We start from the raw sequence: 12,694 nt of genomic DNA on the forward strand, positions 1-12,694 counted from the left end.
ATCATGGACGGACCGACGAAATATAACATCTCCCACTCGCACATGATAGGCTTGATGATGCTCTATCAAGAACATAAGGCATTCAACATTTATCTACCTTAGAAACAATTCATACTAGCAAGAAAGCCGTGCGACCAGTGAGTACACCTACACTTAGGAGCTCTAATTATGCACCTGTTAGGGACAACATAATGGCTACAACCCCAAAAATAAATAAACAATTGATGTCTCACAGTGCCCTAGACATATTTTGTTACATCAGTCCAAGTATAACTATCCCTTAAACGTTATACTTGACTTTTCTCAAGAACACCATGTATTTACAATTATTTCCAAAGCCATTGAAGGTGAAATAATTGGTCGACCAGTAAACACATGTGATAGATGTAAAACAATAATAGTCTTCCTTCGCACTCATGTCTCTCTCTTTTTCGGAACAACTGCTTTCCTAGACACGTCCCGTAAAGCCATATCTATTCATGACCGCCGGTAACATGCTAAAGTAGCAACATTGATCTTCTATTTTGAGAACATAGTCAGAAGTAATATAGGGCACAAAGTAAGGTAAATTATAAATTACCTTAAGGACTCACACGATGAATAAATAGGGATTATTGTACTCATCTCCCTTATTGGTCAAATAAAGCACATGTAGTATGAATTACATGCTATAGTGGATTTCTCTTTTTATAAGAGCGTATGTCATTTATTAATCATATCCACTATACAAATCTTAGCCTAAACATAGTCACATGCTTCTCACGTACTCATGTTTAGCCCGAGTGCTATATCAGCTCGCTTTCCACAGCGCCCAATTTAGTACTCGCATCCAGCTACCTTCAGGCATACATGATTGTGGACTATCATGTTCGGTCTTATCACATATGAATAACAGACCTCATCTTGATTCCAATCAAGGCGACATTAAATCGTTTTATGTACTAAACTGCTATTCCAGCATTTATAATACATATCGTCTCATCTCAACCCACTTACTATAGCGTTTGAGGTGATTGCTTGTGTGAGTGAGCCAATCATTGCCTGGTGACATACCTTTCAACAATATATGTGTGTTTGTGCTAGTCTCATAACATTGTACTAATTGATAAAACATCAATTCATTAACAAACAAGTACAATACATATACACACATAATCCAGTGATCCTCAACAATATTACATATCATAATCACATTCTACATAATCCTAGAGACATCCTGTGGGTCAAGAACACGTCTCTTGGAACAGTCTTCGTAAATGGATCAGCAACCATCCTGTTGGTTGAAATATATTGCAGGACTACTTCCTTCTGCGCTATTATATCTCTGATGAAGTTATTCTTTATGTCAATGTGTTTTGTCCTATCATGGTACTTGGGATCTTTCACATAGGCAATGGCTGCTTGACTGTCGCAATATACTGTTACTGGTCTTGGGACATCAGTGACAATGGCTAAATTTTCCAAGAAACATTTTAGCCATACTGCTTCTTGCACTGCAGCAGAACATGCAATAAATTCTGCCTCCATCGTAGATAAAGCTATGCATGTCTGTTTCTTGCTATTCTAAGAAATTGCCCCATCATTAAGCAAGAATGCATATCCAGACATTGATTTACGCTCATCTAGGTCTCCTCCCCAATCAGCATCAGAGTATCCTAATAAGCGTAGATCACTCCCTTGATATCAAAGTCGATAGTCCATAGTGCCTTTCAAGTATCTCAGGATCCTCTTAACTGCTTTCCAGTGTGCTGGACCAGGATTTGATTGATATCGGCTCACTAACCCCACAGCATGACATATGTCGAGTCGAGTACACATCATAGCATACATCAAACTTCCGACAGCACTAGCGTAAGGAACAATTACCATTTCTTTCTTTTCGTATGGAGTCTCAGGACACATTTTAGTACTCATGCCTTCGCCTTGCATGACAGGGGTATCAATGGGATTACAGTGCTGCAAATTGAAGCGTTCAAGAATCTTCATTATATAAGACTCTTGTGACACAGCAAGGAGTTTCTTTGATCGTTTTCTTTCAATCTTAACTCCCAATATATATGCAGCTTCTCCCATGTCCTTCATTTCAAAATTAGAAGACAACCATTCTTTTATGGTTATAACCAAACCCTTGTCATTCCCAGCCAACATAATATCATCCACATAAAGAGATAAAATCATAAATTTATCCTCGGACCGTTTAATATACACACAGTGATCCTCTTTGATCATCATGAACCCAAAAGAAGTTATGGCTCAATTAAAACGAAAATACCACTGTCTAGACGATTGTTTAAGGCCATAAATTGAGCGATGAAGTTTGCAAACTTTACGCTCTTGACCTTCAGCAATGAAACCTATCGATTGCTTCATATAGATTTCTTCATCTAGTTCTCCATTGAAAAATACTGTCTTTACATCCATTTGGTGTAATTCTAGGTCCAAATGTGCAACAATGGCTAGGATAAGGCGTATGGAGGTAAACCTTACAACTGGTGAAAAAGTTTCCTCATAGTCTATTCCCTCTTGTTGAGTATAGCCTTTCGCCACAAGGCGAGCCTTATACTTTTCAATGGATCCATCCGCCCTTCGCTTAATCTTGAAAACCCATTTGTTTCCAATAGCCTTGCGATCAAGTGGTAGATCAACCAAGTCTCAGACGTGGTTTGTCCTCATAGACTCAATTTCGTCTTCCAAAGCTTTTCTCCATTATTCCTTGACAGGAGATGAGAGAGCCTCTTGAACTGTTTTAGGCTCCGCATCGTCTTGTGGAGCAATCATAAATGCTTCCCCTTCAATCTCAAAACGACGACGGGGAATACTTTTACGATTACTTTTACGCAACTGAACTTCTTGAGAATTCGGTTCGCCAGGCGACGCTACACTCCCACTAGATCTTGTATGTTGAGGTAAATCTGTATTTCCCTCAATAACATTAGTGGGTGTGTTATCGGGATCTTCCATCTCATGTAATTGGAAGTCCTTATCGATCTCACCTCTACTAGGAAAATCGTTCTTCAAGAACGTGACATCTTGTGACTCCATTTCAGTCACACTTCCATCAGCTTGTTCACCTATAAACACGTACCCTTTGGAGTGTTCGGTGTGTCTAATAAAGATACACTTCTTCCCTCTAGGGCCTAATTTGCCATATTTATGGGAAGAATCATGAACATATGCTGCACACCCCCAAGGTCGTGGATTACTTAAGTCTGGTTTTCTACCAGTCCACAATTCATAAGGGGTGGAAGCAACTGACTTAGAGGGCACACGATTAAGTATATAGGTGGCAGTCAATAACGCATCTCCCCAATATGAGACAGGTAGATTTGTCTGCACCATCATAGACCTAACCATTTCCAATAGGGTTCTATTCCTTCTTTCTGCAACCCCATTTTGTTGCGGAGTACCAGGAATAGTCAATTGTCTTACAATTCCCTTTTCATCACAAAGAGCCTTGAATTGCTCAGATAGATACTCACGTCCGCGATCGGTTCTCAACGACTTTATTGTTTTGTTCAACTGATTCTCTACCAAAGCTATAAACCGCCTAAAGCAATCCAATGCTTCGGACTTATGAGAGATCAGAAAAACATAACCGAAACGCGTGAAGTCATCTATAAAAGTGATGAAATATGCCTCGCCCTCACATTTAAAGGACCACAAATGTCAGAATGTATAAGTTGCAATGGAAGTTCAGCTCTGGTTCCTTTACCAAATGGTTTTCTAGTTATTTTTCCCGCTAGACAATGCTCACATACAAGTAGTTCAACATTAGCGAGTGACCCCAAAAGGCCTTCTCTTGCTAATCGTTTCATTATTTGTAACCCAATGTGACCCAGTCTAGCATGCCAAGTACTTGCATCAATCTCCACATTACTAGAAGATGCAATTAAAGAAAAACAACCATTAACATTAACTTTGTACACATCATAGTCAATGTCTAATACCATAAAACCATTCAATACATAACCAGAACCGTAATAAACTGTTCCAAACAAAAAGTCAACACAATCATCATGAAAATTAAAAACATAACCTAAGCTAAGAAGAACAACTACAGAGACCAAGTTTCGCCGAATATCTGGAGCATAGAGGACATCATGTAGGAATAGGTTTCGACTACCACGAAAGGTTAATTTACACGTGCCGATACCGTTCACTTCAACTCTTGAGTTATTTCCAACATATATCCATCTTCTTCCAGGCTGTATCCGATGATACTCCACAAATGCTCCTCAGTCTCTAGCTACGTGGTCTGTTGCTCCTGCGTCAACAGTCCACATTGGATAAGATTCAGCAAGCATTACAGTGCTAGAAACAAAAGCATTACTCAAAGTAACGGAGTAATGTGGTACCTTTTTCGGCTCAGTGCATTCACGAGCGAAGTGGCCCAGTTTACCACAATTGTAGCACATCATCTTGGCCTTGTCCTTCTTCCCGCCGCGCTTCTTGCGTCGGAAGGTCTTGGCTCTCTTGGGTGCCTGATCGATCTCTTTTCCTTTGTTGTTGAATATATGGTTCCTCTTGCGCTTAATGCCCGAAGCTTTGCCCGAACCTGATTCAGCAACATAAGCATGGGTAGAGGATTTTACAGCCTCTAGGCGCTCATCTTCTAATTCCAAATGACGCGCAATATCATCAAAAGTGACGATATTCTCATTGTGCGTCATATTGATTATCACATGTTCCCAGCTATCAGGAAGAGACCTTATAATAGCCTGAACTTGCTGTTTGTCAGTTAAGGTATGACCTGCCGACTTTAGCTCACGTATCATGTTTGACATCTCTCGAAGATGCTGCCTCATAGATAGATTTGAGCGCTTCCGATATGTGTCAAATTTGATGGTGAGCCTCCTCAATTTAGTGGCAGACGTACCCCCAAACTTATCTTTTAATGCAACCCACATTGCTTGAGTTTTGTCATAACTTTCAAACTCACACATGAGATCATCTTGCATACAACTCAGCAACGTGATGCGAGCAATGCTATTTTTCTTTTTCCAAGCTTGAAAAGCTTCTTGATCTCTTTTGTGTTGAGCAGAAGTTCCATGCTCAGGTTCATCCATGGTGTGGTTGAGGGTTTCCAAAACCTCTTGCTCCTTCAGGATATATTGAACTTTTCGGTGCCAAATATCATAATTGTCACCGTTCAGCTTCTCACCCTTATTGAGGTCAACCACAATGGTCTTGGATGCCGAAGCCATAATCACTATCTATTACACATTGACATAATAAACGCAAAATCAATACTAGTACATTTTCCACATAAACACACATATTTTAATTTGCAGCAAAGACAAACTAAATTAATGATAATTTAACAAAAGACACCAAAATGAAAGTTCACAATATTCCCAATCAGTTTCGGCGTACGATTGTTCTACTATCATTAACTTGTTTAATTTGTGCAAATTTTAAGTTCTAGGTGAGAATTTCTACTAATTCTACCAACCTACGAACTCCCACTAGAAAAGATAATTCACAAAAATTATTTAAAACAATGTTCACATCCTTTCTAGCAATCATATAGCATGGCATGATGTAAATCAACAAATAGAACATTCATGCAACAAATATAATCAATAGCGGAATTCATGACGTAATGAAAAAAATAAGGATCTCTGGCCATTATTTTAGTATGCTCAAAATTAGGAAATTGCAAGCACGTCAAACCATATAAATATGCCATCAATGAACCATGCTCTACATAATCTTTTGTGGTCATTTACATGTAAGCCAGCTTCTGTATTTCCAAAACCATAGGGAAATACAAGTAAAATGCAATAATACCCCAAAAATACACGTATTTAAGGTTCCGTATGCATTTTTATACCTTTAAAAGCTTCAAACATATAAAATAACTATACCACAATGTAGAAAATTTGAATACGAACACAACTGTACCAACCACGCTCCAATCGGAGCTCCCACGCGCCCACACACGCCACCTAAGTGTGCGACGCGTGTGGCGCACGCGCCTGCCTAATACTGGCTTCTGAGCCGGTCCGACCGGTCCAACTGGTTCGACCGTTGACCGGTCCGACCGGTTTGACCGTTGACCGGTCACAGGTCGGGTCTCGGGTCGAGTCGGGTCTTCGGTCGGGTCGGGTCTCCGGTCTGGTCGGTCACCGGTTGCCGGATGTCGGTCGGCCGGCGAGATGACGTCATCAATGACGTTTGCGTGTCGTTACCGACAGTTTTGCTGACGTCATCGATGACGTCAGCACGCGCCGGTTGGTGACGCGCGCATGGCCTTCACGCTCTAGCAGTGCCAGCGCTTTGGGCGTGTGGCTCCCACACGCCGCGGCTTCTGGCTGCGCGTGTGGCTCCCACACGCCGCGGCTTCTGGCTGCGCGTGTGGGCGCGTCCGGCGTCTTCCGGCGACGCTCGACCCACCGTTCTGCTCGTCTCGACGAGTTCTTCAATTTTATAAAATAAAAAATAATTTTCACCGTAAAGAATTTTTCGAAAATCATCCGAACAGAATGGTCGCCCGTAACATTCAAACCCGTTCTTCGATTCAATTCATGTTCGTTGATTCATCTTGCAATTCCCGAGCAATGAACATGCAGACAGTATGAAGTTCATCATCATGATCTCCATATCAAACAGCAAGCAAAAAAAAATCAACGGGAAAACAAGGCAGAAATCATAACTGAGGCTCTAATGCCAATATTGGAAGCAAGTGTCGGGTCAATTGACTAACCTGTTCGATGCACTACGAACAAAATTTCCAAGATCGCACGTTGAATCACCAGCAAACGATGAACGAATCTGCTTCACGTTGGTCCGAATACAATCACAGGGAAAGTATTCTTGTTCCACAACGTTAATGCCGATTGTCTTCTCAAAGTAGATACGGAATCCTTATACGTCGAGAGAGAGAGAGAGAGAGAGTTCTAATTATCTCTTGTATATGGTTTCATCTTCTGAGGAAGTTATCTTAACTTCCCTTAAGAAACTCTCCTCGCACCTCTTCAAAAGGTGTCTCTCAGACACACTTCTTATTAGAGCAAATGGTGTCCCTTAGACACACACATCATGGGCGGACCGACGAAATATAACACAAACAAGACAATGTCGGATGATTTGGACAGCACCAATCTATCGACTTCGAATCTATACCATTTCAATTTTCTCAAAATTTCTGTATTCTCTAGCAAGTATCATTTCCTATGCTTTGTGGTTTTGTCGTCTGTTGAATCTGATGACTCTTTGTACCTTAACTCTTTCCTTTTTCATCTATTCGTTGTCCTGAACAAGCAGGATTTTCGAACGAGTTTTTACGTGGGGAACGAGGTCAGCGGAAGTGTTTCCTTTTCGATAAATGCGACGGCAGAGAGATTTTCCATTTCCCGACTAACAAATGTCATGCACTGACAGAGCTAGACGCCTTATGTCCTTTTTGACCTTGCTGATTAGATTAAAACTCAAAGCATGAAGAGAAAGCAAGATCAAACAAGAATTATTTTCTCATGAGAACATCAAACAATGATTATTTGCGGACGCTTGCACTTGCTTTCCACATTATGAAAGAGAAAAAAGGGTAATTACCAATGATTTCAGACTACAGGGGGAATGGAGAACTTTAGTCCTAATTTTGCTCTTTTCATTGGCATCTTGGAAAGTGAGAGAATTCAGATTGACAAAGTACTATGAAGTTTCGATGGGCCACATGGAAACTTGTCCACCTAATCTATCAAGTTATGATTTTGGGCTGGAATTCGTAACATCCAAGCAAATAACTATTTCCAAATATCCAATTCATCGGCTTTTAAAAAGGTCCAATGTTTTCTTTTCTTCCAGAAGAGACTTCTTTACTTGTCGATATGGATAAAGTTACATACATATAGGTAAGGAGAAGTATAAACCAAGTGCATTCTCCAGAGCAAGCACTTTGTCAAAGAAGACTGATTCTCTTCTGATTTTTATGCAGACAATACTATCTACTAGAGTTTCCATATATAACATAACAGATAACACATCAACTGTGCGTTGTTAACTTGGTGTGCACAAAATCTCGTGGATATTCACCGACCCTCGACTAAGGTAATAGTTAAGTCGTTTGTTTCGCTGTCTATTTGATCGTGAAACCTCTCTGTGTAAAATCCTGGTTGCTTGGGCTTCAACAGCGAGGTGCTCTCGCTGTCCAACATCAGAAGCACAGATGACATAGTAGGCCTTTGTTCCGGACTTTGCTGAACGCACAAGAGGCCTATCTGGATGCATCTCATAACTTCCGACATTGGAAATGAATCTTCCATTTGTTCATCTATGAGTTCGATAGCCTTTCCTTGAAGCCATAGTTTCCATGCCTGAAAGTTGCGGAGTTTTAGGCAATTTTATTCCAGAAGCATCAGAATATGAAGTAGAAACTTAGAGTGTAAGCTGACATGTCCAAGAAGGTTGAGATTGTGATCATGATGATGAAATTCTCTGTTCCTCCTGCCGCTTATTATTTCCAGGACTAGGACTCCAAAGCTAAAAACATCCGATTTAGTCGAGAAAATTCCATCTATTGCATACTCTGGAGACATGTACCCACTGCATTAAATTTCAACGCACAAATACAGAGTCAGTTACTAAAATTAGCCACTAAATATAGGCATCAGAATATGGAAAATATTTCGTATGCTGAGAAAAGGCACTTACTAAGTCCCAACTACACGTCTCGTCTTTTCCAGGAATTGATCTCCTCCGAAAGCCCTAGCCATGCCAAAATCTGATATCTTTGGGTTCATTTCACTATCCAGCAACACATTGCTAGCTTTTAGATCCCGATGAATTATTCTCAATCTTGAGTCGCGATGTAAATATAAAAGTCCCCTTGCAACACCAACAATGATATCGAACCGCCGCCTCCACACAAGAGAATTACCTGCTCTATTACCTGTAAGTTTATTTTTTTTGGGCCAAATGACCACAGGAAATAATTCACAATTAAAAGTCATAAACCAACTTTAAACAGGAGCAATCCTATCTGAAAAGAAAAGTTTCAAGTTAACAACTACATATTGACACTGAGTTGAGGTCCTAGGAACAAACCAAATATTATTGAGTCAAGGCTTCCGTTCGGCATATATTCATATGCTAACATCCTTTCTTCTCCATCAATACAGCATCCCAATAGCTTGACAAGATTTCGGTGTTGAAGTCTCGCAATCAACAGGACTTCATTCTTGAACTCATCAAAGCCCTGTCTCGAGTTCCGCGACAGCCTCTTGACAGCTATTTGAACTCCATCGGACATTAGACCCTGAGATATTTACGCTCATTGTTTAAGACAAACACTCAAAACGACGAAGCTGAAATCAAATATCTATGTCTAATTCGGTATGTACATATGCACGACTTCTTTTCTTTATACATATTGCTATTACTGAAAAGGTCCTTACCTTATAGACTGGACCAAAACCGCCCTCTCCAATTTTATTCAGAGAGGAAAAGCTATTAGTCGCTTTAGTAATGTCCTCCAAGTCAAGTATAGGCAGCTCTAAGTTGTTTTCACTCACAGATTGCACCTCTGATTTTTGCCCTGCTGAAAATTGTCGAAGACTTGTGTAAGGAAAAGAGGCTTTTGCAGTATATCTGCTCGAAATTGTTTGGTCCACTTTGTTTTTTTCAGGAAAAGATCTTCTTGAATTTTGAATAGGTATGAACTTAAGTTGATCCATGGGCTAATTGAAGTCCTCATCTATATGAACCTCCAATTTATTGCTGCAACAATACCAGTGAATTCTGATTCTAATATTCTTACAAAGTGAGCATCAAAGATGCCGAGTGACATATATATTGTTAAAAATGCCTATAGGAAACTGAACAGTTGCACTGGAGATTACTAAACAAGGTCAATATTTGCCGAGGTAGAAAGACATTTTACCTCTAAGTTTTCTCGTTCTCCTCCCCCAGAAACAAAGTAGCAGAAAAATGGGTTGAGAGAGCAATGTGGCAACTACTGCCACCACCAACCACATTTTCGTCATATGATTGCCTACGACCCACAATGTCAGAGAAATTTAAGGAACAGCTTGGGAGACAACAAGATGGAGACAAAGACTACTTAACTGAATTCGAACATACCTAGGTCCGATTCCATGACCCGGATAAAAACATCCTGATTGCTTCTTGATTCGACAAGCTTTCTGATGTCGAGAAGATCTTCAAACCAAAGGATACATCCGCTTCCCTTGCCGCTAATGTCCGAATTGGCATATGCGGTGCAAGTACAATTTTCCAGGCACTTAGCTCTACATTCATCGAGGCTCGTGTTTGTGTTCACCCAGTAACTCAACATATCAGGAACCTTCACGCCCTTCAGCTTCTTGAACCCTTCTCCTTTAGGACAATTCAGGGGCTTCTTCTTAACGCACCCGCTGGACCAAACGAGCATCGCCCAATCCTGGGGTGACTTCGGGGTGTACCCGGTCAGGCAGCTGCATATCCGGAGGTCACCGATTGTGCACAGAGCATTAGGCCCGCATTTCGCATACTCATCGCAGGAATCATTCGGCAGCTCATATATGACGGTCCACTGCGTGTTATCATTCCAGACACAGCATTGGACCGTGCCAGAGTGGCTGAGCAAGACCCTCATCATGGTGGACTCGTTGATGAGTTGAAAGGTATTGTACACTTCTTGAGCAGTCGTCACGACCTGGTCATAGATGATCGCATTCGGGATCATGGGCACTCCACTGAACTTAATACCATTCCATGGCCCGCTTCGTTGAATTATTGAAGCATTCCTGCGGAGGAACTTCTGTGGTAGTCCCTGGAGTTCGAGCGTGAATGTGATGTCTCCTGTAGAAGGATCGTCCGAATCCCTCCAGGAAGTCAGGTAGCCATTCAACCCGATCCTCAGGTCCCATTTTAGCTTCATACCCGCGAGGAGCGTATTGGAAGGATGATCAAAACTCTGCCACAGGAAATTCCCTGAACCGTTGTGGCTTTCATCTGTCAGGACCAGATTACCGGAGTCCAGGAGCTGCGCAGCCACGTTATTGGAAGCCACATTCACAGTCTTCGTGGACCAAACGGCTCTTCCCGTTCCATCGATGATGACTAGATTCCCTCCTCTCCCAATCTGCAGGAGTCCTGACGAGCCGTTGATTGGATTGTCTCTATTTGCAACCCAGACAATGGTCTTTACCGGGATGTTGTAGAACCAAACCCCAACATACCGGTTGGACGAATTTCCAGGGGTGAAGAATCCGAGCTCGAACTTTGCTCCCGCCGACACAAGAGTCTCATTATCTCTCACCGGTTGAGACAGAGTTATTGTGACAGCAGGTTTGCTGAGTGCTGCTGTTGAAAGCAAAGTGATGAAAATGAAGAAGTGAAGAGGAGAGGGAAGAATCTCCATCGAAGAAACAGAACCCAGATAGTGAATTATATGTAATCATGTGGCTCAGGCTTGGAGTTTAGTCGGATTTATGTTCTTTCAAACATGGTTGATGGTTTCTAACCCCCCAAAGAAACCATGGTTGGCGCTTACAGCGGAGGGAAGTTCTCTAGAAAGATGGTTGCAAGGACAGAGGAAATTTCTCTAGAAAGATGGTTGCAAGAAACAGACGTAAATATAATTCCTGCAGCGGTTTTAGTTATTCAGAAAAGTCTGAAAGTATCAGAAAGAATTATTCCAACCGAAATTGATTTGAAAGTGGGGTGTAGATATACATAGCCTTTGGTGGAAGACCAAGTGAAAACTTTTGTTGGATGAATCCCAGAGACAGAGTACACACATGGATTAGATTCGTTATTGGTTTAGTCGGCATAGAACGGAATATGTGTGGTTTGGGCCCATCACAATATGGTGTTTGGATTACTCAGATTGGTTGTATTTAGACCCGTAGGGTCGAAATGATTTGACTCAAATTGACCAATTTAAACCCGTTTTAACTCATTTTCATGCAATACAAATCTACCGACATGTATCCGACACATATCCGACCCGATCCATATTGGCTAAACTACTCAATATTTAACTGAATCCAAATTGAGGTGAGAGCACAGAGCAAGCAACATGAGATCGAGTGAGGGCGAGAGAGAGTCATAAAGGTGAGTTGGGTCTAAGTAAGTTGTGGACCCGTTTAACACCTATATTATTTTGAGTTTTACCATACTAAATCCATTTATGACCTATTTATAAGATATAACTACCTCATATAACAATGTAGCCTATTAAATATGGATTAAGAAATTGATTTATGACCCATTCTGTCAGATTTAGCTATGATTCACATTCGATCTGATGCATGAGGTCCACCTTTTGGCCCACGCCCCACGGACACTATAAACACGGATGGTGGAGTAATTGGCACGAGTCAAAAAGGGCTCCAATATTTTCCACATTTTGGCTTTTACTAGAATGTCACTTTTTCTCGTAGAATTAGAAGAATCCTACACGTACAGTGCAAGCTATAGGGCAAGGGTTGGTGGCAACGCGGGATGGCGACGATGACTAAACTGTCACGTCGGAGATTTTCGTCGAAAATTGCATGAAAGATTATATTGAAGATTCGCACAAAGATTTAGGACTAAATTGACAAAATTAAAAAATTTAGAACTGAATTGATATCCGTACAATAAGTTTAGAACTGATTAAATAATCTTTCTTGATTACGTCTCTAGTTGAAATGAAACTTTATAAATATATCATCAAATTGAACATTGACTAAGAATACAGGAATTATTT

General features: G+C 41.0%; 1 protein-coding gene across 1 annotated transcript; it reads right to left on the minus strand.

Annotated features, from left to right (window-relative positions):
• Window positions 1–8,319: 8,319 nt before the first annotated feature.
• Window positions 8,320–11,362, minus strand: LOC115673808 (G-type lectin S-receptor-like serine/threonine-protein kinase At4g27290). Its single transcript, XM_030596067.2, has 5 exons — window positions 10,066–11,362; window positions 9,396–9,535; window positions 9,046–9,256; window positions 8,653–8,890; window positions 8,320–8,544 (listed from the first exon to the last, which is right to left on the minus strand). Exons 1-5 carry the CDS (start codon window positions 11,360–11,362, stop codon window positions 8,343–8,345), a joined length of 2,088 nt encoding a protein of 695 aa, XP_030451927.2. The 3' UTR covers window positions 8,320–8,342.
• Between the last annotated feature and the right edge of the window lie 1,332 nt (window positions 11,363–12,694).

This window comes from Syzygium oleosum, unplaced genomic scaffold, assembly GCF_021117445.2.
Source record: "Syzygium oleosum isolate NSW1041296 unplaced genomic scaffold, Sole_v2.1 Sole_v2.11, whole genome shotgun sequence".
NCBI lineage: Eukaryota > Viridiplantae > Streptophyta > Magnoliopsida > Myrtales > Myrtaceae > Syzygium > Syzygium oleosum.